At 47.9% G+C, this 26191-nt stretch overlaps 1 protein-coding gene across 3 annotated transcripts in view; it reads right to left on the reverse strand.

Moving 5' to 3' along the window:
• Positions 1-792: 792 nt before the first annotated feature.
• LOC144951024 (copper-transporting ATPase 2-like) overlaps positions 793-26191 on the reverse strand; it is an 85867-nt gene continuing 60468 nt past the window's right edge. For all 3 annotated transcript variants that reach the window (XM_078881261.1, XM_078881259.1, XM_078881260.1), the window contains 11 exons: positions 24883-25037; positions 24060-24194; positions 21304-21498; positions 19291-19473; positions 17782-17983; positions 16323-16487; positions 11185-11327; positions 8628-8831; positions 7502-7619; positions 4980-5082; positions 793-3860 (listed from right to left, as the gene is read on the reverse strand). In XM_078881261.1, coding sequence (XP_078737387.1) covers positions 3557-3860; positions 4980-5082; positions 7502-7619; positions 8628-8831; positions 11185-11327; positions 16323-16487; positions 17782-17983; positions 19291-19473; positions 21304-21498; positions 24060-24194; positions 24883-25037 — 1907 coding nt within the window. In that variant the 3' untranslated portion in view covers positions 793-3556. The remainder of the gene's footprint in view (positions 3861-4979; positions 5083-7501; positions 7620-8627; positions 8832-11184; positions 11328-16322; positions 16488-17781; positions 17984-19290; positions 19474-21303; positions 21499-24059; positions 24195-24882; positions 25038-26191) is intronic.

Consider the following 26191-nt stretch of genomic DNA (forward strand, 5'->3'; position numbering starts at 1 on the left):
CTAGATTCTTTTTAAAGACGCCGCTGCCGCCGCTGTTGTTGTCTGCCGGCTGAGTTGACCCTTGGAGAAGAGCAGCGTAGCTCAATTGGAGGCAGGGGGAGTGGAATAAACTTTATAAACGTGACTCCCTCTGTCTGGCACAATGCCCCACCCGTGATGCTGCAGGGCCCACCAGCGTTTGAGACAGAGGTGGCACGGAAGACCTCTCCACACTGAACTCTACAGCGGCGGTGGCCAAGACGTAAATCAGGATCCATGGGTGGGACGGTCGCAAACGATACATTTGTGGGTCTCGGGACAAATCGGGACAAACGTCGGACACCGTTAAGCCGACGACAATTCTCGTTTCGGCCGACGGCAAATAAAAAGCCCCGAACGAGAATTAAGTTCATATCTTAAGGGGCCGTCCATAAATGACGTCACGCGATTTTGGACGATTTTTTACCTCCACCCCCCCCCCCTTCGTCACACGGCGTCACACAAAGTCAGACCCCCCCTCAAATATGACGTCACAAAGCTCTGCCCCCCCCTCCCCCCAAAAAAACATGCTTCAAATCGCTTTAAACTATTGTCATTGTAGTAATGTAGTGCGTATTTAATGTGGCGCTGCACTCTGATGTTGGAGAAAACATTTATTAAATAGTCTATTTAATTAAGTAGAACGTGTTGTCTATATTTATTTAAAATTGCGCATTTTGATGCGACGTCAGATTTCTCAAACCCCCCCCCCCCCCACTCGTCACATATCGTCACAAATGTCTGACCCCCCCCCCCCCCCCCAAGTGAGTGATGTCATTTATGGACGGCCACTAACGAGATAATGTCGAACAATAGATGGCACTAGTATTTGGTATTAACCAGGGGATTGGCAACCTTTCAACAAGGGCCATTTTTTTAGTCAGAGCCAAATAGTTCGAGAGACGCATCACACGCGCAGAGTTACGTGTGCACAAACACGGCGGTTATACAGCAGATGACAAACAAATTCTGACTTGAATATAAACAAAATAGGTGATGGAATGAACTGCGTCTATTTAGATTTTTTCCCCACCCTTAGTAGATCGCGTAAATATAAATGTGTCGTTAAACCCGCCACCACCCGACACAGCCAATTCGTGACTGTTGTACACATTTATCTCGTCACCGAGACATTCCATAGTGACCCCACTGCCTATCATATCTCATAAATTGCCTATTATCGTTGAGTAAAATGACGTTTAAGATTTAAAACAACGGCTGCCTGCCGGGGGGAGGGGGGTTGGGAATAAAACCCTGGCAGAGGGGCCAAAGAGCCACGCACGCTACACCGGAACCGCAGGTTTCTGACCCCTGGGTACGTAAACTAAATCGTGCACGGGGAACTCCTCGACTTGAGCGAGTTAGGATCTGGAGATCTGGGTTCGTAAGTCCAACTTTACTCCCGTCGATTCTAAAACACGTTGTACGGCATGTGCACTACACACGGGGAACGACTTTAAACGTCCAATCTTGATTGGAAGCTTTAAACGTTGTATAATCTCCTGTAGATGCCACTGGTTCTTCACGTTCTGCAGATGTAAATGCCACCACCGCCATCTATTGCACGGTGGCTGAACTTACGACTGGCAGTCTGAACAGACAACTGGACATACGGACAGGTCTGCTCGTAAGTAGAGGAGTCCCTGTATAGAACAGGGTCATTGTTGGTGATGGCTTTGTGGTGGATCGCGGAGCCCTCTGAGATCTACCAAGAGAGTTTAACCGTGCCTGGTGGATTGGCCAACGATGGCTGTGGCCCACAGTAAATATGGTTATGCGGATGACGGGTCATTGGCAAACGTGCAAATGTTACACGTTGATTTTTTAAATTCGTTTGCACATTCGAAAGTGCTTGGAAATTCTGCATCGCTTCCAATGTCCTCACTCTTGTCGTTTGATCTTGAAACCATGGCTATGAGGCAGGGTACGCAAATAATAACAATGAAAAACATTTCCACGGTTAATCTTGACTCCTTCTTACCGTGTATAGAAAAAAAAACTACCTTCATCACGGCAACCGTCGAGCGAATCACTTGAGCAACACGGCTAGGTAAAATGTTTTTGATTTCATTAAAAAATATATATACATGCAAATGGATACTAAAATAATTACTGGTAAAATTGCGTAAAACACTCGACTCAATGCGGTTACAGTTATTTGGCGGCAGGGAGGGAAATCAACCTCCACTCCCTCCGATTTGATTAAGCTGAAATTAATTAAATTCTCTGTCCACCATTTACAACTGCATTAGTTTCACATTTTACTATGACTCTGCTTGTTTACCCAGGAAAGTCTCAAGGTTCAGGATGATCCTGCCAGGTTTTTGCAGCAGGGTGGGGGCCGGGGGGCAATGTTGTTGCTGCTGCTGTTGTGCGTAATCCCAACTGAGTATTTTTTGTTATTGTTCTGGATGTTTTGTCAATACCAGTTACATTGTATGTTGTTTTGAGCTGTAGGAGAAAACCAGAAAACCTGCAGGAAACCGACGCAGAGCAGAGGGAGAGCGAACATCTCCACACAGAAGGGCGCCCGTGTCGGGAATCGAACCCTGGCCTCCCCTTCTGGCTGAGGTGCAAGCGTGACCACTGCGCCACCACTCCACCACCCTGCTGCCCCCCCTTACACATTACACCGTTATAACTGCACGCTCGGCATCAATTACACGATACGTCACCCTTTGCAAAGGACTCAAGTTAAAAAAATTGCCATTTCCCCCATCTGCAGATCGGAGCAAGTTTATATATCGCTCCCATTCATGTTATGTACGGATGTATGTTGAACATCTTTCGCACCGTACGTAGCCAACCGTGCTAATCGGAGGTGCGGGGAAAGGACAACAAACTAATAACCATGTTTTTGCATTTTAGATGCAGAAACAGGATTATTATCGTTTTTAAACCATACAAATATTGTATAACGAGAGGTAATGCACCTCGTGCAGAGGCACTGTAATAAAAATAAACTTATATGAAGAGGCTAAACAGGGCGCAGCGAGCGAGAGAGAGCAATCGAGCACGCCACTCCCTGTCGGTATGAATGAATGGAATGCGTTCACACTAATTAGTATTATTTTGATTATGCTTGTTAACCCAGGAAAGCTTCACGGAGTCTCACGGACTCTTTTTTTTAAAGAGGGTCCTAGACAAGGGAAAGTTCCGGTTCTCTGTTCCCGTGGCACGAAACGAGCGTCGCAGGAGGCGACATCGCGTGCTCGCTTTCACGTTAATCTTCAGGCGAAAACAAAAAAAAATCCTCGTTCGTGACTTCACTAAAACCACGACATGTCGGCAAGTCCAACAACGTATTTACATTGTAAAAGTTCGAGCTAAAAACCTCGTCTTGCAAGCGTGCGATAGACTTCAAGGTTGCCATCACGTTATTGCACAAGATGCACCGCTGGGGAAAGGACCGGGGAGGTGCGGGGGAGGGAGGGGCGGCGGTGGAGGCTTCACGCTCGACGGGCTCTCTCCCAGCACAGGCGAGCACGGCGATCGACCACAGCGGCCAACGACGGTCAGTCCCCAGCCATCGCGCCGTTCACACGTCGGTCGTGAATTCGTGGTGCGAGCCGCCGTCGCCGAGCAGCGAGTGCCGGTCGAGCAGCTGCACGGAGAGGGCGGCGGTGCCGCCGGCCATGCGCTTGTCCGCGGTGAGCGACGCGATGGACGTCTGGCTGATGAACTTGACGCGGTCCCAGACGCCCAGCTTGGGGGAGGTGCGCCCGTCCACCCAGGCGGGACGGTCTCCCATGCCCACGGCGACGCTCACCTCCGAGAGGCTGCACTCGCGTACGCGGCCCCGGGTCTGCGCCTCCAGGCGCAGGCGGCTCGGCTTCTTGTACCTGACAAAAGACAAAGGTCCTCCGGCTGAACAGACTGCTGGGGCAAGCGCTGCGCAGCGAGCACCTGTGACGGCCGGCACTGTGGCACACGAGGGGGCGGGTGGCCGGCACCGCGCCCGGCCACCTTTGAGTCAATGAAAGGGAGGCCCAGGACCGGTTCAGATCCTCGTCACTGGTGTTGGCCGTGAGCGGGAATCGAACACGGATCACCGGGTTCATAGTGCAGCGCGCTAACCGCTGCACTACCGCTCCCCGCTGCACTACCGCACGCACGCAGATGGACGCGAGACCACAACCGTGAAACCACCGCACGACCAGTGCACACATTTCCTGCTTCGCCGAGACAGATTTGCTCGCGCCGCAACACGTAACGCGCACGCGACGATTGCGCGTCCGGACATTTCGGCTCATGATGTAAGCAAATGAATTCACGGACATTCATTCTCCGAGAGCCACCGACGGCACCCTGCTTGGCGTGCACCGGCGGTCTGGGGTCCGAACCCGGGGTCACCAACGGGATTTTATCCGCACGGCACCCAGCGCTCTGGAAATCCCGGCCCTTGGGAGGTCAAGGACTCGGAGTCGATAGCTGAAGACCCCACCATCCAAATTAACAAAGCGTCTCTCTCCACCCACCCTGCCCGGCTTTCCCTCTCCCCCACTATCCTCCCCCCCCTCCCAACCTAGGTCTCCCATATTATGTTGGTTAGTTTAACACGTAGTCGTAGGCTTTCGCGATCAATATTATCCACGCACCTGGTGTTGCGGTACTTCCGTGGGCACCACGGTCGCCAGATGTAAACTACCTCGCGATCCCGACCCTTACGCCTATATATTTCGGAGTGTGCGTGTCTCTCTCTCTCTCCATGTGTTCACGTGGAATTTCCTCCGTTTCGAGTATATGGCTGCTGTAAATGTCCACGTGACGATAAGCCACCTCGTTGGGCTATCATTTGTGGCCAGGGCGCGTCTGAAAACGAGCTGTATGGCTCAGTGGGGCCTTACCAGGTTAAAATAAAAATAACTTAATTCACAGCTGTTTGCCAATGCCGCCGTCAACCGTACCCCCGCCAAACGCACGTAGGTCACGGCACTACAGACGGCGGGGCGTTAGCTCACCTCTTGAGCAGCAGCGACGAGAGCACAACAGACACGGACGAGGCAGCCATCGCTGCGGCCGCCATCCACGGTTGCAGCACTAGCCCCGCCGGCATGAACACCCCTGCACATGGCGGCACGGGGCACAGAAGGCGCGGGGCAAGTGAGCGCGGAATGGTATACAGACACGCGAAGTTTCGCGGAGTTTTGCGCGTCCTTAGCATTCAACTTTCGGCACGTGTTGTGACGGGTATAACCGCAAGATCCGCCCGGATCCGTCCGATGCTCTCCGAGCTGCGGTGGCTTCTGGTTGCCGAACGAATCCGTTATTAGGTCGCGCTCAATGACCCGCAATACCTCGCTCATCTCGTCAAGGGGCATAAAGCATCACACGAACTCCGGTCATCCACGCAGCAAGTGGCTTTTGGCTCAGCCATTGAACAAAGACGGTCACCGCATCACGCACTTTCAGATGCTCTTCCGCGGCCGACTGCAATGCTCATGCTTCTCTAGAACAGCTTTTTGTGTTTAGTTTGTTGCCAAAGTGGTGGTGCTGCAGACAGCCCCAGGTAGCCTCAATAGACCTGACACTTTACTTCCCCCTCACTTCTGATTATCACGGTTGGCTACGTATGGTGCGAAAGAAGTTCCACGTACATACTGCCCATAGACTCAACACTGCCCACAGACTAACACTACCCATAGACTCAACACTACCCACAGACTCAACACTACCCATAGACTCAACACTACCCATAGACTCAACACTGCCCATAGACTCAACACTGCCCATAGACTCAACACTGCCCATAGACTAACACTGCCCATAGACTAACACTACCCACAGACTCAACACTACCCATAGACTAACACTGCCCATAGACTAACACTACCCTTAGACTCAACACTGCACCTCCGATTAGCATGGTTGCCTACGTACGGTGCGAAATAAGTTCAATATACATACACACTTGCATACAAGCACACTCCCCCTACTGTCGAGGACGCGTCACTGCAACCTTCTCAAATGTCAATCTCCCGTGCGGATAAAAAAATCAACGCCTTCCACTCATTGGCCTCATCCCACACCACCAACCTGGCCACTGGTAAACCGATCTAATCCTTAGCCGACAGCGACAGACAGATGAGCGCCATGTCCAATAAAGGCTGTAGAAACTTCAAGCGCGTCCTCAAATTGGTGATATTCTTGAGTAATTTGGCCGTTCATAATAATACATTCATTTAATATTCAGCGTCATTCACGCTAATAGCATCCCATAATGCTGCACATGAATTATACATAAGTACCAAATCCTATATACAGCCACTACACAAATAGAATAAAAATCCTACGACTACTACTCCCAAGAAAAACCATAAATTAATATACAAATTTAGAAATGGCACCAAAACAAAAAAAGCACAAATATCACACGAGGTCCACCATCCCAGACCACAATCCCAACTTTCCAACCAGGAGGGTCACAAAATTACGACTAATTCATACCAATAGATCAAATGTCCAAAAAGTTACAATTCTTCCTCCAGCTGACCGTGGATGAGAAGTCCACTTTTATGGTCGTAAAAAGATTGGGTCCGACTCACATCAATGGATGTTTACAAGATCTACTCTGCTATAAATCCCAATTCTTCGGGTAGCTTCCTTCTGATACACACGCCATGTTTGTTTGTTGTAGTACGGAGTTAGAATGATGGCTTTAATCTAAGTTGTCTTGTGGTTGTTGTCGTTTGACTTGCATCCCACTGGGATTTTTGCACACGGCTTTGGTGTACGGTGCTTTTTCTGCAATATTTTGCTGTCTTTTCTTGGATTTTCTGTTTGCACATAGTCACATAGTCACTTTAAGATGTTTTCATGTTCATGTTTTAGTTTTTTGTTTGTTGCGGTTGCACCCGATTCAAGAGCCCAATTGGTCACAGGGCTATACCAAATAAATGAAACTGAAAACTGAAACTGAAAACTCCTGTGAAAACTCATCACATCCCTGTTTAACATTTCCCCTCGCCACCCAAGACTCGGACTCATTCTCTACTACGTTTGGGAAAGAGGGCTTGCCTTCCCCTCCCGTCGACAGCGTAAATCCTCGGCCGCCACTACGAAGGAAAGGGTTTGACCCTGAACACTACTCTCGAACAGAAGACTTCTTTTGGGCGCCGAAAGGCTGAAAGGGAAGGACGGCAAGCTTCCACCGGGAGCTCCAGTTCCACATATGGCAGCAAACCAGCAGCTCCGCACAGTTCAACGTACATACATATACACAGACGCGAGGGAAGTCTCCGTCCTGCCTTGTTTCTATGTTGAATTACTTTCGCACCGTACGTAGCCAGCCATGCTCAATGGCCTTCCGCTGCATCGAGAATCGGCCCGGCCTAACAGCCCTTGCTGGATGGGCGGGAGAGAGGGGCACGGAGGGAGCGCTTGGGCACGCATGTCCCGGAGAGAACTCCTAGGGTGTTCGTACTGCACTGCGCACGTGGGGTGGGGGGGTGGGGGGGTAAGTGAGCGGTGCGCCGAGGGGAACCTGCAGCAATGGGGATCCCGACGACGTTGTAGATGAGGGCGAACACGAAGTTGATGTGGATGCGTCGCACCGTCTTCTTGGAGAGGTGAATGCTGGCAACGACGTCCAGCAGGTCGTTCTGCGCACAACAGACGCGGACGAGGCTCAACACCTACAAAGACAAAGACCTCCCGTATAGCCTCGAGTACACCGCAGGGACGAGTGCTGTTAGTGAGCGCCTATGAAGGTGGACACGGCACAAAAGCGAGCGGGTGACTAGCACCACGCCCGGGCCAACTTTGCCTCCCTCTGCTGCAGCTACTGGTGGCAGACACGGGCCCGATGGACAGGTCTCGGTCTCCACGTTTCATTGGGTAGAAACCACAACGGGAATTAAACTCGCATTGCTGCAAAATGCGCAATGAGGTTCCCTACACAACAACGATTCGATTCCGACCCTGACGATGCCTGCTGTAGATTTGGAGTTTGCGTGTCTCTCTCTCACAGTGGTGAGATGTTAACTACCATGCCTGGTATACAGGTCGTGGATTCGATCCCGACCCTGACGCCCGTATACGTGCGGTTTGCGTGTTTTTCTCTCCCCGTGGTCACGTGGGGATTTTTCGCCGGATCCTCCAGTTTTTCCCTCCACATTTAGAATCAACGTCACGCGTTCAAGAGCATTTGGCCGCTGCACATTTCCACGTGACGATAAGCCGCTTCCCGTTGTTGGGCTATCAATTGCGATGGCCAGGTCGCTTCTGAAAGAAAGAGCTATATAGCTCAGCGGGCCTTACCCGGTAAAATAAACTAAATGGTTTAGTTTCATCTTCTTGGTTCTTTCGGTAAAGTCACGTAGAAGGGAAGTAATAAAATAATAAAAATAAAACATAATAAAATAATTCTCACGACGTTTCGGCCACAATGCAAGCAGCCGTCCTCAGGTGAAGACGCTGTCTCCCCAACACACCTGAGGACGGCTGCTTGCGTTGTGGCCCAAACGTCGTGAGAATTATTTTATTATGTTTTATTTTTATTATTTTATTACTTCCCTTCTACGTGACTTTACCGAAAGAACCAAGAAGATGAATCCCTGCAGTCACGAAAGCTTTAAATCGAAATGGTTTAGTTTGTCGTTGTGACTCACGCGGATGAGCACGATGTCCGCCGCCTCGATGGCAACGTCGGTGCCGGTGCCGAGCGCGATGCCCACGTCGGCGCGGGCAAGCGCCGGCGAGTCGTTGACGCCGTCGCCCACCATCGCCACCGTCTGCCCGCTCTCCTGCAGCTGCTCCACCTTGGCCACCTTGTGCGAGGGCAGCACCTCCGCAAACACGCGCCTGATGCCCACCTACAAAAACAAAGATCCAACACCCCACCCACGTATAGCCTTTAGCGGACCCATGGGGCAGGTGCTGTTAGCGCGCACCTATGAAGGCTGGCACGACACACGAGGGGGTGGGTGGCCAGCACCACGCCTGGCCGCCTTTGTCTCCCCTAGTACCGATGTTTACACACCGCACCAGGTATTTGACTTAGGGGAGGCCCAGGACTGGTTCAGATATTCACCACTATTATTGGTCAGGAGAGGGATTCGAACTCAGGTCATTGGGTCCGTAGCGCAGCGAGCCAAGCACTGTGCCACTGCTCCCCACAGTACTGCCTACCTACACACACACACACAGCACGTCCAAACACACGCGCCTGATGCGCACCTGCACACACACACACAGCACAGCTGCCTGTTTACCATTCACAGCCTACACCAAAACACGTGGCTATTGAATTGTATTCAAACGCTTGTGAAAGGGATCCACTATCCAGTTTAAATCAGTTACAATATTGCTGCGAGGCTACCTACGTATTACGATTATCACCGAGTTGAAATGCCAGGCGAATTGGCCAAAAGCTAGCAGCCTATGGGAACACCAGCCGCAATGATGATAATTACTACCGGGATTGGTGAATTTACATCGCACTGCAAAAAAAAAACAAACGCTTTATTTTCCATCATCAAAAGCCACTTGCGTGCCATCACCTGCCACCCTTTGATTCATCAGCCCAGCTCCCTGCCTTGCTTATGACAAATTCACCGGGAATGTGGCCAATCTCATCTCATCTCGGAAGAGGAGCTGAGCCTGGACGGTGCTTAGATGGGACGAAGACCACGCACGACACGTGTTATCGGTGGAGAGAGAGAAAATAATTCTGCTCGTATTTGCATTCGAGTAATTTTATGGAGGGCAGTGAGCACTGAAGCAAAATTCTCAAAGATGGGATTCACGGGTAGAGGCAGTCGAGAGGGCATCCCTGTCGGCAGTCTTGTGTCGGTAACACTTTCGTTGATGGTCATTTCTCGTTTATTGTTTTGATGACATTAGCGCAGAATAAATGTGTATGTCAGTGTTCTTCACTCATATTCAAAGGGGGGGGGGGGGTGGAACACTTTTGGCAATAATACATCAGTGTGAGGGCCGCCACACATTTAAAACCATTGGGTTTGACAGCAGCACGATGATGATGGGTGGGGGGTGTGTTCACATTTGTGCATTGTCGAGGAGGCCGCACCCCAGGGGCTGCACTAAAAGCCGCCAGGGGCCGCCAGTGGCCCAGGGGCCTTGCACTGGTTTACTTGAACAATGGCAAATGTTGTAAAAATATCCCACATTGTAATTAATTCGTATGCAACTTTGCAGCTTTCCACTCAGGGGGCTCTCGTCGGATGTGCGCGGGGGCAGGCGTGTGCTGATGATGGGCGCCACTGTGGTGAGATGTTAACTACCTCGCCTAGTATACAGGAGGTCGTGGGTTCGATCCCGATCCTTACGCCTGCTGTATATTTGGAGTTTGCGTGTCTCTCTCTCATCATCATCACGGTGGCTAGGAGATGTTAACTACCTCGCTTGGTATACAGGAGGTCGTGGGTTTGATCCCGACCCTGACGCCTGCTGTATATTTGGAATTTGCGTGTCTCTCTCTCATCATCATCACGGTGGCTAGGAGATGTTAACTACCTCGCTTGGTATACAGGAGGTCGTGGGTTTGATCCCGACCCTGACGCTTGCTGTATATTTGGAATTTGCGTGTCTCTCTCTCATCATCATCACAGTGGCTAGGAGATGTTAACTACCTCGCTTGGTATACAGGAGGTCGTGGGTTTGATCCCGACCCTGACGCCTGCTGTATATTTGGAATTTGCGTGTCTCTCTCTCATCATCATCACGGTGGCTAGGAGATGTTAACTACCTCGCTTGGTATACAGGAGGTCGTGGGTTTGATCCCGACTCTGACGCTTGCTGTATATTTGGAATTTGCGTGTCTCTCTCTCATCATCATCACAGTGGCTAGGAGATGTTAACTACCTCGCTTGGTATACAGGAGGTCGTGGGTTTGATCCCGACCCTGACGCCTGCTGTATATTTGGAGTTTGTGTGTCTCTCTCCCTGCGGTCGCATGGATTTGTATCTGGGTCCTCCGGTTTTTTCCCTCCACGTTTAGAACCAATGTCATGCGTTTTCGAGTATTTGGCTGCTATGCATGTCCACATGATGATAAGCCACTTCGTTGAGCTATCATTCGTGAAAGCCAGATCGCTTCTGAAAAACAGCTATACAGCGCGCAGTGGGTCTCACCTGTAAACATAAAAATTGTTTAGTTTAGAACCGGTGTGGGTGGGTCGGAGGTTCGGGAGGGGTTTGGGCGACCTGGGCCGCGATCGCTTGTGCCGTCTTCCTGTTGTCGCCCGTCATGAGCACCACCTGGAGGCCCATGTCGGCGAGTGTGCGCACGGCGAGCGCGGCCTCCGGCTTCACGGTGTCCGCGATGGCCAGCATGCCGCACAGCTTGCCTGAGCACGCAGAGCACAGAGCCACGGCCGCCGAAAAAATGTCAGGGCCCTCCCCCGTTTCTGAACAAACAACTAAAATGCAGGGTTGCTTCAAAAAAATGTTAACGCTCGATTTAAAGCTTTCGTGACTGCAGGGATTCATCTTCTTGGTTCTTTCGGTAAAGTCACGTAGAAGGGAAGTAATAAAATAATAAAAATAAAACATAATAAAATAATTCTCACGACGTTTCAGCCACAAGGCAAGCAGCCGTCACCTGAGGACGGCTGCTAGCGTTGTGGCTGAAACGTCGTGAGAATTATTTTATTATGTTTTTATTTTTATTATTTTATTATTTCCCTTCTACGTGACTTTACCGAAAGAACCAAGAAGATGAATGTTAACGCTTCGGAGAATTTGCAACGACGCCACGGGAAATGTGCTGCCTCCCAGGCTCTGGAGACCACCTGGAGAAGATTCCAGGCAACCTGTTGACAATGACGGCGAACACGTGGAGACTCTGACTTTTTGAAGCTAATAAACATACATTTGTCATCATGTTACAGTGTAGTATCCATTAGAAACTATAGTCCCATAGAAGTGTTAACATTATTTTGAAGCACCCTGTACTCGCGACTGTAAACCACGCAACTAATGACGTCCGCAGTAACGTTTTTTTTATGGTTAGATAGCGGTAAAATAAACACGTTCTGTCGATAACACTGTGTGGCTTAAAGGGAAACATATTCAGGGTGGGACAAAAGTCAGGGCACATCATAGGGTTATTTCATTCATTTTATGTATCTCCTACATCTTTTGCACTGTGCGTAGCTAACCGTGCTAATCGGAGGTGGCATTAAACATTGTAATTGTTTATTCCTTAAGTTAATATTTTATACTCTCTGGTTCTTTCGGTAAAATCACATAGAAGGGAAATAATAAAATAATAAAAATATAAAACAATAAAATTCTCACGACGTTTTGACTGCAACACAAGCAATCATCATCAGGTGTGAAATCCACAGCAAGAAAATTAAAAAATAGTGGCGGTAAACGTCGTGAGAATTTTATTGTTTCACATTTTCAATATTATTTTATTATTGTATTATTTCCCTTCTAAGTTACTTTACCGAAAGAACCCGATAGTATGGATTCCTGCAGTCACGAAAGCTTCAAATCAATCAATATTTTTTTTTTCTTCCTGTGGGGGGTCAACCTCAAATCCGTCGTTTACAAAACTCGACCAAGAACGCCGCGACGAACCGAGGCAACAAAACGTAATTGATGAACGTTCAAAGATTACTCCTGTAATTAAAAATCCTGAATTAATTTCAAAAAGATCATTCATGCATGCATTAACGCTAATGGCAGTGGGTTTAAACATTTGTTAAAATAAATTAAATAACAGGGCTGTCGGGAAGACAGCGTCCTAATGAATACTGCTAAGCTTTGCAGTGTATTTTTTAGCACTTTAAGCACTTAAAAATATGCTGCCAAGCTTAGCAGTGTTCATTAGGATGCTGTCTTCCCGACAGCCCTGTTCTTCACCTGAGGACGGCTGCTTGCGTTGTGGCCGAAACGTCGTGAGAATTTTATCTTATTATGTTAAATTTTTATTATTTTATTATTTCCCTTCTCCGTGACTTTACCGAAAGAACCAAGAAGATGAATCCCTGCAGTCACGAAAGCTTTAAATCGAAATTTATTTTATTTTATTGATTGTTTTACCTACGTGACTTTACCAAAAAAACAAAGAGCAAGAATATTAATCCATGTAGTCACGAAAGCTTCAAATCGAAAATTAAATCACCTTTTGCGATGTGTTAAAATAAACATAATAGCCCTGTGTGTCCTGACTTCTGGGCCACCCTGGATGAATAGGCGTCGTTTCGGGCAATGAATCTTGTTTGTAGCACAAGGCCACTGACTGAAACGTCACCCATTACAAAAAAACAATAATTTTAAGGCCACGCACAGAGTGTTACTGAGGAACGTGCTGAGTTTTTAAATCCTTTATATTAAGTTCACTTGCTTGCTTGCGCGCTTACGACCGTGAAAATCTTTCGGTCGTTTTTTAACCCACTTCCCGTGATCCAATCGAGCTGACATTTTGCACACAGACTCGTTGTGCATGACAATTTATTTTCGTGAAAAATTTTTTCCAAAATTTTCCACTTTTTAGGATTTTTTTTTCATATTTTATTTAAAATACCAATGTGATAAAAATGAAACTCTTACTCAAAAAAAACAGAAATGAATAATAAAATAAAACCGATGCCACGCATATAAAGGATTTATAGTGAAAAACTTTGTTTTTACGGGTTAACTTTTTATCATCTGTGCTTGTGCACCACTGCCAATGCAGCAGCATCGCCAAATAATTGATTGGAAATCGAGGATAAAGACGTCATCAATGGCCAATGCCAAAGAAAATAAATTAAATAATCGAATACGACGTTTCGATCGCAACACAAGCAGTCGTCATCAGGCAGAACTACATTTGCGAGAGAGACAAAACACAGACACATGTATTTTCTACCTACGTGACTTTACCGAAAGAACCAAAGAGTATGCATTCCTGCAGTCACGAAAGCTTCAAATCAACTCTCTACGCTCCGCCAGATCCAACGTGGCAAGCTTCAAGATCTGTCCTGACAAGTCTCCCACCATCTGGCCTTAGGTCCCTTCTCTCCCCTTAGTCGTCTGGACTCGCATTGTATAATAACATCTGCACAACCATCTAACGAGACTTGAAATTGCGGCTCTTGATTGGAGTATACAGAAAGGCAGCACAGACGTCGGCGTGGCAACGGAAGAGGTCGTCTGAACTCGGTCGCCAAAGGGGGCGCTGCATTCGGATTGAGGGATCCCCCCTTCACGAGCACATGTAACTAATTATAATCCGACAATCGCCCAAGCTCTGCAGCCCTATATATGTCAATATGTTTTCAGCCAATTAGCGAGTATATTGATGTGTGGGAGTAAACCGGAGCAATTCGAGAAAACACACAGGTGCAAGTGAGGGGGCAACCCTCTAGAAACTTTGCTGGAACCACCGTCTCCTGGCTTGCCAGCGCATGGACACCTCGACGCCCGTGGGAAGGGAGTTTCGCAACATTTTGTGCGATCCACCAACCCTCGCTGCTGCTGCTGCCTTCGTAGTGCCGGTCTGTAGGCAGCCACTACCCGGTGGACACGTGTCCGTAAAGACGATGCAGTGTAAATCTCTTCCTCCACCCCCCCTCCCCGTTCTACGTATGCAAGCAATAAATGTGTATAATCTACACATGTTTTGCATCTTCCATGTGTTTGTTTTATCCAGGCCACCCTCCCACCCATTGCCCCAGACAATTGGATAATTGAGAGGAGTTCATGGTATTTGTGTAAATCAATAGCCAGAGTTGGCAGGGACAGAACTGGGAAAAAATTAGACCTGGACCGTACCAACTGAGTCCCGAGTGCAGGGAGGGGGGTTGGCAGACACGAACACCCATCGAAAATCATGTAAAGTAATAGATCAATATTATTTATACATTTGTTACGCAAACAACATTTGGGAGATCCAGAGCGTGACAGACAGACACTTGCGCATTACATAGATGGACTACCCGCCGCTACACTCGTCCGTGGTTCCTTCCGGAATGAAGGCAGCCCGGGTTCAAATTTCCCCTAGCATCACCACCACGGAGTTCCATGGTGGTAGGAGTGGTGAGATGTTAACTACCTCGCCTGGTATACAGGAGATCTTGGGTTCGATCCCAGAGTTTGCAGGTTCTCCCTGTGGTCGTGTGTTTTTTTCTTCCTTCGGGTCCTCTGTTATTCCCTCCACATTTAGAATCAACATCACGCTTTTAGAGTATTTGGCTGCTAGATTTGAAGCTTTCGTGACTGCAAGGATTCATATTCTTGGGTTTTTTCGGTAAAGTCACGTAGGTAAAAATTTAAAACTAAAATTAATAAAAGTTAAATAAAAATCACGACGTTTCGGAGGCAACACAAGCTTCCGTCTTCAGGCGGAACCGTCACAGCACGATAGCTGTATCAAGTATTATTAATTTTAGTTTTAATTTTTTACCTACGTGGCTTTACAGGAAAAAACCCAAGAATATTTGGCTGCTGTATATTTCCACACGATGACAAGCCACTTCGCTGAGCTACAATATGTCATGGCCAGGCCGCTTCTGAAAAAGAGCTACGTAACTCAGTCGGCCTTACCAGGTAAAATAAAGAAATGGTTTAGTTTAGTTCTGGCTCCACCCCTGGGCATGGGTAGATGCGGCAGAGAGAACGGAGGCTCGTGATGGAGCTGCTAACAGTGAGGTGCTGGGTAGACTCCAGCTCGTTCGGAATGAAGCTGCTGGAGTCATTACGCGCGCACCGTTTCACGAGCACATCATCATCATCACACCCGCGCATTCGTCTCTGCACCGACGACTCTTCAAGTATCGGGTGGACTACAAGATCCTGCTGCTGGTCTACGAGCCTCCGCATGGGTTAGCCCCACAATATTTGCAGGAACTTATTTATATTTACACTCTCCAACGAGGATCCTGAAATCTCCGGACTGCCTTATCCTGTTTCCGAGATCAAGGCTCAATTCTTGGGCTGAGCGGGCTTTTGCCAAAGCAGCTCCCAGACTACGGAACAACGCTTTGCCTTTGGTAATCAAATTCGTTGGAGTGAAAAAAAGTCTGTCCTGAAATCTCAACTCTTTAAACTGCCCGTTACACTCACCCCACCACCCCACTGGTTCTGGCCGTGTACCCCTGCAGGTTTCTCTTTATTTTCCTGGCTTTCCTTACACGGTGGTGGCACAATGGATGGATGGCCCTACGGATGAAATGGGCCACTTTACAATTACAACACTTGATACAGTAAATTTAGCTGTGACGGTCCCATCCGAAGATGGAGACTTGTGTTGCCTCCGAAACGTCGTGATTTTATTGATTTATTATTTTATTCCTATTTTTTTTCACTTTACAATTGTCAATTATCATTATTATAATGACTTTGATTACCGTTGATGGCGACCAAGACGGCGGTCTGGCCCTTCTCCTCGTGCTCAGCCATGGCCTTGTCTACGGGCTCCGCCACCAGCAGCGCATTCCGGTTCATCCACTCGCGGTTTCCAATCAGAACCGCGTATTCTTGCCCCGAGGTTGCTGCTGGTCCAGCCCCCACATCTGTTCCCGTGGACATGAAACAAGGAAAGTTTGGTGACGCGGCCGCGAGGTGGCTTTCCTCCCCCGGCACACCTCCGATTAGCACGGTTGGCTGCGTACGGCATGCGATAGAGGTTCACCATACACACGTGTCACACACGTGTCACACACGTGTCACACACGTGTCACACACGTGTCACACACGTGTCACACACGTGTCACACACGTGTCACACACGTGTCACACACGTGTCACACACGTGTCACACACGCACAGGTGCAACCTCCATCTCACCTTCGTCAGATCACAGCTGGGGAAGGCTACTCGCCGAGTGCGGGTGGTAACAATCGTGCCTCACAGCAAGATGGACCCGGGGTTCGACTCCCCCGACGAGGGTGCCGTTATGCGTGGCGTTTGTATGTTCTCCCCCTGTTCTGCATGGATTTCCCTTTCTTCCCAAAACTCAAAACATAAAATGTCATTGATGTTGGCCAAACACACCCCAATGCAGGACTCCCCTGAAAGAGCCTTTGGACTTTCCTGCTAATATCCAACAGCGGACTGCGTCAATTATTGAATGCTCCCCGTGAAATAACCGACACACTTCCTCCGGCAATATAAAAAGGGACCGCCAACACTCGTGAGAAATAAGCAAGGTAACACGATGGTCATGTACTTATTATAAAACCATCAGCATTGTAATTACAGAGCACACACGCGGTACTCTCGAATGTTTAATCAGCCAGTATGAAACAAGTCTCAAACGCCGACTACTTTTTATGTTTAGTATGTTATACGTATGTATGTTGATCTTCATAAGAGTGAATCCACAACATTTACAAAAAAAAAATTCTTCAACACACCGGTGGGCTAAAGTAGTGAACTATTTTGTCTTTTGTCAACGTGACACTTTTTTGATGATTGGCCGTGTCGGGCGGTGGAGGGTTACAACACATTTATAAATAACGCGATCTAACCCAAAAAGGACAACAAAGTAAACACAAAAATCAGTTATCAAGAAATGAGCTTTTAATCCAAATTATTTAAAAGTGAAAAGCTCCAGTGGCTTCCTAATATCGGAAGAGCATTCCAGACAGCCGCAGAAGCGCATCTGAATGCGCACGATACGGTGACCATCTTTGTTCGATGGCCGAGCCAAAAAGCCGCTGCTGTTGCGAGGGTGCCCGGCGTTCGCCGATGACGGTTTACGCTCCTTGACGAAATCGGCAAAGCATCGTGCTTCGTTTGCGGAAAGCGCTTTGTGCGTGCGTAACGAACGCGACCTTGTAACACACACACACACACACATGCGCACCGGTGCTGGAGATGGTTCGGGAGCCCGCGGGTCCCCCGTCGGCGATGTCTACCAGCAGCGCCGCTGCCACCGAGTTGGCGGCGGCGAGGCCCTGTTTCGACGACGCCAGCACGGCTTCCACGTCGGACACGCGGCAACTGATCCCGCACCCAGGGATGGCCTGGAAGTCGGCGCACGATCCCAGGCTTTCGGTGCCGAGGTTCTGGACACAGTCGCGGACACGGCCAGGGAGGAAGGAGTTTCGACGCTTGGACCGAGTAAGGGCACATCACGCGAGCGGCTCCTGCACCCGACACAGCTTGCGACCCCAGCTGCTGCCTTCAGGAGTGGGGCTGATGTTCTGCACGAGAGGGGTCCTCCCTCACCTGGGCGAGACGTTAACTACGATGCCTGGTATGCAGGAGATCGTGGGTTCGACCCAGACCCTAATGCCTGCTGTGTATTTCAAGTTTGCATGTTCTCCTTGTGGTCGCGTGGATTTTTGTTCGGGTCCTCCAGTTTTTTCCTTCACATTTAGAATGGACACGCGTTTAGTATTTGACTGCTATACATTTCCACGTGATAAGCCACTTATCATTGGGCTATCATTTGTGATGGCAAGGTTGCTTCTGAAAGAGCTGTATAACTCAATGGGCCTTACCTGGTAAAATAAAAAAAACAAGCTTAGTTTTAAATTTTGATTCGAAGCTTTCATGACTGCAGGGATTCATATTCTTGGTTCTTTCGGTAAAGTCACGTAGAAGGGAAATAATAAAATAATAAAAATATAAAACAATAAAATTCTCACGACATTTCGACTGCAACACAAGCAATCATCATCATTTCACACCTGATGATGATTGCTTGTGTTGCAGTTGAAACGTCGTGAGAATTTTATTGTTTAATATTTTTATATTTCATTATTTCCCTTCTACGTGACTTTACAGAAAGAACCAAAAATAGCTTAGTTTTAGTTTAACCTTTGATGGTGGTAATAATTCCTATTACCACATAGGCTTTCGCGACCAATATCATCCATAATACAGGTTTTTTGGGTTACATCGCGTAAATATATGTTTTGTAAAACCCGCCACCACCCGATACAACCAATTTAGTAAGGTTTGTTACGTAAACAGAACATGCCAAATCGATAATCTGATAAGTGAAATTAAACATGTTAAAGAAGCGCTGCAATTTAATAGTTACAATGATGCACAGATCAACAGGGCACTGAATACCAAAACCAAATCAAATAACACGAGCATTGAAACTGACCAAGTAGTTAAAACTATTAAAATACCGTACATTGCGGGAGTAACTGATAAACTAGCCAGATGTTTGGAAAAACAAATCATAATAAAAAAACAAGCGGTCGACACGTTTATTGCGATCGAAACATTGTGAGTTTTTGGTTTTTGACGTATATATTTTTGATAATTTTTATTTTATTTTGAATCTACGCGACTTTACCGAAACAACCAAAGAAAATGAATTCCTGCAGTCACTAAAGTTTTTAGTCACTATAATTACCTGCCGACAGTACTTGGCGACGGCAGAGCCGAGCGGGTGCTCGCTGCTCGCCTCCGCTGTGCCCACCACCGCGAGGAACGTGTGGAGGGGCAGCTTCACGTGCTCCTCCAGGATGGACACGCGCATCACCTTGGGGATGCCGTGCGTGATCGTGCCCGTCTTGTCAAATACCACCGTGCGCACCTGACGGGCGTGAACGTGCAAGTCGATCGCCGATTATTCCGGCGATTGTCCCCGGCTTCCAACACTATCCGCGGTCCCGTGCCGATCCGGTGAACCACCTCCATCGCAAGCCGATGGCGTTGGATTCAGACTCTGAATAACCAGCCCCGATTCTATATCCCGTTATCATCACCCCATGCAAGCGTCTTCGAGATTCGAGTGGTAAGTACGATGCAGTCAATACAGTAACTATTCACAGTAGGATATTTATTTATTTCTCTTTGTGTATTTACTTATGCCGGTCTTGCGTAACAAAACGCATTATAAACACAGACATACACACAACACCTAAAAATCCATTATGCAAGAATGTGCAAAAATAAACCTATTTAAAATAATGATTAGTGATTATCCAGCATTTTTGAAAATCCAGTGCCGCCTTCCCCCCCCCCCAAGCCACCGGATAACCGATGATCTACTGTATGTACGTACACGTCTGTTGAACCGATGATCTACTGTATGTACGTACACGTCTGTTGAATTCTCTCGCACCGTACGTAGCCAACCGCGCGAATCGGCGGTGCGTGAACACGCGCTGGCACTCAGGGTGTCCACCTAAACGACCGACGCCAACGACGCTATAACGTACATCCATGCCGACGCTGATCCACACATCTGTTCAACGGGACTGTTACAGTCGAATTGACCGGCTCTCTCTCTCGTTATAATAATAATAGGATACTTATCGCTACCCGCCCCCGCCCCCGCAAATGTTTTGTCCGCCATACAGTGCTTCACGTTTTATTTGGGTCTTTCGGTAAAGTCACGTAGATAGGTTAAAAGAAAATAATTTACTAATTTTCTTTGAACCTATCTACGTGACTTTCAATTTGTATATTTACTTATTTACTAATTTATTTATTTTCTTTCAACCTATCTACGTGACTTTACCGAAAGACCCAAAGAATATGAATTCCTGCAGTCACAAAAGCTTTAAGTCAAGTGCTTCACGTGTTACGCTTCTACAGAGTGGTAGCGGTATTTGGCTGCTATAAATGTCCACATGATGATGAGCTACTTCGTTCAACTATCATTTGTGGGCAGGTCGCCTTCTGAAAAAGAGCTACGTAGCTCAGTGGGCCTTACCTGGTAACATAAAAATAGTTTAACGGTTTTTTTTTAAGTGCATGTTGGGGGGGGGGGGGGGGGTTAAGGGCCCCGTGATTATATATTAATGCTGAAAGCCAGCAGCCAGGAAGAATATTGTCAATTATTTATCCACGAGAGTCCCTGCCGAGTCTCGGCGCATCCTCTGCTGGGAGGTTTCGGCAATTCCTTCCGAAGCAGAGTTTGCAATGTGGAAGAAAACACGAGCGCCTGGAGTACATTGACGATGTATAATAATACAGTGGGATAGCACAATTACTGACTTGGCCACTTTTGTACGGAGCTTTGAATGTTCTCCCCCTGTTCTGAGTTTTTTCAAGGTTCTCCAGATTGTTCACACAGATAAAAAAAAATCACACAACGTAACTAACATGGGCCAGATGTGCTCCAGCGGCCGTCTGGAACGCTCTTCCTTCCGATATTAGGTAAGCACTAGAGCCATGTACTTTCAAATCTAGCTTGAAAACGAATTTCTTTAGAACTACTTCTTGTGTTTAGTCTGTTATACGTATGTTGAACTTCTTTCGCACCATTCGTAGCCAACCGTGCTAATCGTAGGTATGGGGGAAGGACAACAAACTAAACACAAAAGGTGAGGTAGTTAACATCTCGCCACCGTGGCACCCAATCTCCACCGAAAAACGCAACGTGGGCCTGCGGAACCCGCAGGGTGACCGTGCCCACCTTGTGAGCCATCTCCAGGGGCTCGCCGCCTTTGATGAGGATGCCCAGCTGCGCTCCGACCCCCGTGCCGACCATGACGGCCGTGGGGGTGGCCAGGCCCAGCGAGCAGGGGCACGCGATGCACAGGACCGTGATGGCCGCCTGGAAGGCGAGGCGCCAGACCACCTCGCCGTGCGACAGCCTCGAATCGTACTCCTTCCGTGGGACAGCACGCGGGGGGGGGGGGGGGGGTGGGCAGATGGGGACGGGGGGGGGCAGAGTCGCACGCATCAGGATGAGCGATTAAACTAAAACTACAGGCTTTTAGTTCTTTCGGTAAAGTCACGTAGGTAAAAAAATGAAATTAAAATTAATCAAAATAAAACAATAAAAATCACGACGTTTCGGAGGCAACACAAGTCTCCGTCATCAGGTGGGACTGTCACAGCCAGATTTGCTGCATCAAGTGAGGGAGGGATTCAAGATGTAAGCTCTTAAGTACCAGTTAAGGGGGGAGGGAGGGGAGGGGCTTATCAGAATGTGGTAGCCAATGAATGGAACGTATCAGGAGGGGGGGGGGCGGGGCTAACAGAGGGACGGGGTACTCGTGGTCGTGGTCAACGACGTGTTTGTGCGCAAGTCACTGTGGATGTACATAATAGAAAAGGAAAAGAAAATGCCTATGTTTATACCAGTGTTGGCTGACAATAAAGAGAGTACTGTTAAACGTTAGGGATGTAAATACTCGGTAAGCTTCAAATCTAGAATTAAAACTACAGAGCAATTTTTTACTCTACCAGGTAAGGCCCACTGAGCTGGAAAGCTTTTTTTCAGAAGCGACCTGGCCACAAATGATAGCTCAACGATGTGGCTCATCATCGTCATGTAGAAATTTATAGCAGCCAAATAATGTAAACGCACGTCGATTCTAAATGTGTAGGAAAAAACGCACGTTGAGTCTGAATGTTGAAGAAATATCCACGTAACCACGGGAGAACATGCAAACTCCAATGTACAGGTGTCAATGTCGGGATCGAACCCATGACCTCCTGTATACCAGGCGAGGTAGTTAACATCTCGCCACAGTGGTGCCCCAAATAAATGTGTTTTTTTTAAGCGTATGATAATATGCCTCCTTGTCAATGTCTTTCCATATAGAAAGTGTGTTGACCAAAAAAAGTTTTTTTTTTACAAAACCATCAGCCACATGGTGTTCTTGGAGTAGATTTTGTCAGCAATGTTGGTTTAACACACCAGCGCCGGTTTTGACTCATCAGCTTTCTTTCACCAATCAATGGTGGTGAAATACCAGATGTTAACCCTTTGCTAGATATGGGTCTGAGAAAGTCACGTGGTGGATAGGATGCATCTCAAAAAAATGTATGCAGAGAGACAAATTCTGCAAGGAGACGTATATTGTCCGATTATTTAGTGACTGATAATCTTTTGGGCTCACTATAAAAAAATAAAACACCGTAAAACACGAAAAGCGCCCTTCCATTTCAACACACGAGCAATTGGTGAAAGGTCCGTGCAAAGGTGCGAAGATCATCGACAGCTTCAGGATACAGACATTTCTTGAGAAGGTGGTGTTGGAAATTCAGGTAAGACACGTTCAGACCGGTATTCCGTGTCGTGGTTTGGCTTAGGATTGAATTAAACACGGGTCCGCTCAGGTTTCAGCCACTCGGTTGTTTCTAAAGATGTTCAAAAGCCTTGACTTGGGTCAGGCTCATGGGAATCCTAAGTGTGGCTGGAACCACGTTCAAGAGCCAGCTCAAGTTTAGCGTGGCTGTGAACCAGAATCAGATTTTTTTTTTTTCGATTTAAAGCTTTCGTGACTGCAGGGATTCATCTCCTTGGTTCTTTCGGTAAAGTCACGTAGAAGGGAAATAAGAAAATAAAAAAAATTAAACAATCAAATACAACTCTCACAACAGCGTCTGTCTTTCCGACAGCCCTGTTCTTCACCTGAGGACGGCTGCTTGCGTTGTGGCCGAAACGTCGTGAGAATTATTTTATTATGTTTTATTATTATTATTTTATTATTTCCCTTCTACGTGATTTTACCGAAAGAACCAAGAAGACAGAATCAGAATATTTAGTTAAGACTGCAGGAAGGGTCCTATGAGCTATGAAGCTCTTTATCACAGTGTGGGGTGGGGGTCATCAAGCCGCGACAGCAAACACGACACAAAAACACGACGGGAGTGCAACATTTATAAAAAGGTAAGCTAGTCCACTGATTATAAATAGATACATAAATAATTATAGAAATCCGATGTATCAAGCTTGGGCAAGGCAGCATAAAAACAACAAAACAGTCCCAGACCACAGCAGGATTAATACCACAAAGTCATTCATTCGTCACGCACAGTCAGTGAAGGACCGTTGCTGCGCCAAACGTGCGACCTCTTGCGGTGACAGCATTCGCATAAACTGCTCTTGGCTGCCATACACCGGCGTCTCGAGTGATTTGTTTGATCCACGGATCACGGTGGGGGAGGGGGGGGGGCGACTCCGGTGACGTGTCCACAAAAGTGACAGCCGTCTATCCCTCGAACTAATAACAACACGGTAGTAGTATTCCCTCAATAAAATGGCACACATTAAGAGTGAACCGTCGACACTACGTGGGTCAGGATCAAAAGGCCTGGCTCACTGGAGCCAGCGCTGAGCAGAGCAGGGCCACGATCACAAATGTTAAACAGGGCCAAGGGGCCGCGTCATTCCACACCGCTGCAGAATCCAACGCGGGGGGGGGGGGGCAAACTCACCGGAAAATATTTCTTAGCGATGCTGAAATCCACGTAGCCGATGGTGACCCAGGAGAGTAGGGTCACCACCGAAACGCCCACGATGAACGGCACAAAGTAGCCGCTGATCTTGTCGGCAAACTGCTGGATAGGTGCCTGCAGGAGAGGGGCGACAACGCGACCCCGTGTTGGTCGGGCGATCGTCCCTCAACGTCATACGGGCCCAATGGCCCTCGCCTTCTCCAAGTCTGCGAGATAAAAACTACTAAAGACTGAAAGTTTTTTCTTATTTTTACCAGTAAAGGCCCACTGAGCTGTGGCTATTTTTAGAAGCGACCCGGCCACAAATGATAGCGCAATGAAGTGGCTCATCACACGGAAATACTCTTAAAATGCGTGTTGATTCTTAACGTGGAGGGAAAAACCGGAGGACCCAGGAGACAAATACATGCGACCACGGAGAAAGAGAGACACGCAAACTCCAAATATACAGCAGGCGTCAGGGTCAGCATCGAACCCACGACCTCCTGCATACCAGGCGAGGTAGTTAACATCTCGAAAGCACAGCACCCATGAAAGGTAGTCCTACCCGCGAGAGCTCGTGGTCACTTGCTGACTGCGCCATATGTTTAACTTTATTTCACACCATACGTAGCTCCCCGTGTTAATCGGAGATGCGAGCAGCACTGTAATAATAATCATCATCATTTCTGTGGTCCCACAGAAATCATAATAATAATAGATGTTTGGAATGATAGCCCTAGGAATGGGCCAGTGTAACATGCTGATGTACACTAGGGGGGGGGGGCGCTTACCGATGGCAGCACGTGGCCACGAGCCTCACCTTGGAAGTCTGCGCCTCCTCCACCAGCCGCACAATTTGGGACAGCGTTGTGTCGGCTCCCACGTGAGTGGCCTTCACCAGCAGGCCGCCGTTCTGGTTGATGGAGCCAGCGATCACCAGGCTCCCCGGCTTTTTCATCACTGGCATAGCCTCCCCTGCGAGCGACGCGGCAGAAATTACAGAAAGACATCAACCTACACCAACATCTCGAGGAAGAATGAAACACCACCAAGCTTGGAGTGTATATTTAAGCTGGGTTGGAGGGGGGAAGAAGAGCGCCTTGACAAAATAATTTGCATATCAAGAATAATTTAGCATATTTATGGTAAATGCGTAGGAGGTGGGCGGGGGGTTTAAAAGTCATATTATGCCCGTGCATTATGCAGGATTAGCAGCATCAAAGGGAGGGGATGGGGGTAGCATTAACAAAGGGAAGGAATGTTAATAGTATGTAGCTAAAAAACCACGTAAAAAACTAAAGTATAAACTACATAGTATCATCAGTATACTAAATATACTCTCCAATAAGCTGAGCTACTAAACAGTAAGTAATACATTACAATTCTATGTCAAAGTGGCGAGATGTTAACTACCTCGCCTGGTATACAGGAGGTCGTGGGTTCGATCCCGACCCTGACACCTGCTGTGTATTTGGAGTTTGCGTGTCTCTCTCTCTCATCATCATCACGGTGGCTAGGAGATGTTAACTACCTCGCCTGGTATGCAGGAGGTCATGGGTTCGATCCCGACCCTGACACCTGCTGTGTATTTGGAGTTTGCGTGTCTCTCTCTCTCATCATCATCACGGTGGCTAGGAGATGTTAACTACCTCGCCTCGTATGCAGGAGGTCGTGGGTTCGATCCCGACCCTGACACCTGCTGTGTATTTGGAGTTTGCGTGTCTCTCTCTCTCTCATCATCATCACGGTGGCTAGGAGATGTTAACTACCTCGCCTGGTATGCAGGAGGTCGTGGGATCGATCCTGACGCCTGCTGCTGTATATTTGAAGTTTGCGTGGCTCTCTCTCTCATCATCATCACGGTGGCTAGGAGATGTTAACTACCTCGCCTGGTGTACAGGAGGTCGTGGGATTCGATCCAGAACCTGACACCTGCTGTATATTTTGTGTTTTCGTCTCTCTCTCTCCCTTTAGTCCCGTGGATTTGTCTCCGGGCCCTCCCTCCACATTTTGAATCAACGTGCATTTAGAGTAATTTGCTGCTATAGATTCCCACGTGATAAGCCACTATTGTTGAGCTATCATTTGTGATAACCAGGTCGCTTTTGAAAAAGAGCTACATAACTCAT

The sequence above is a fragment of the Lampetra fluviatilis genome, chromosome 60, assembly GCF_964198595.1.
Source record: "Lampetra fluviatilis chromosome 60, kcLamFluv1.1, whole genome shotgun sequence".
In the NCBI taxonomy this organism is placed as follows: Eukaryota; Metazoa; Chordata; class Hyperoartia; order Petromyzontiformes; family Petromyzontidae; genus Lampetra; species Lampetra fluviatilis.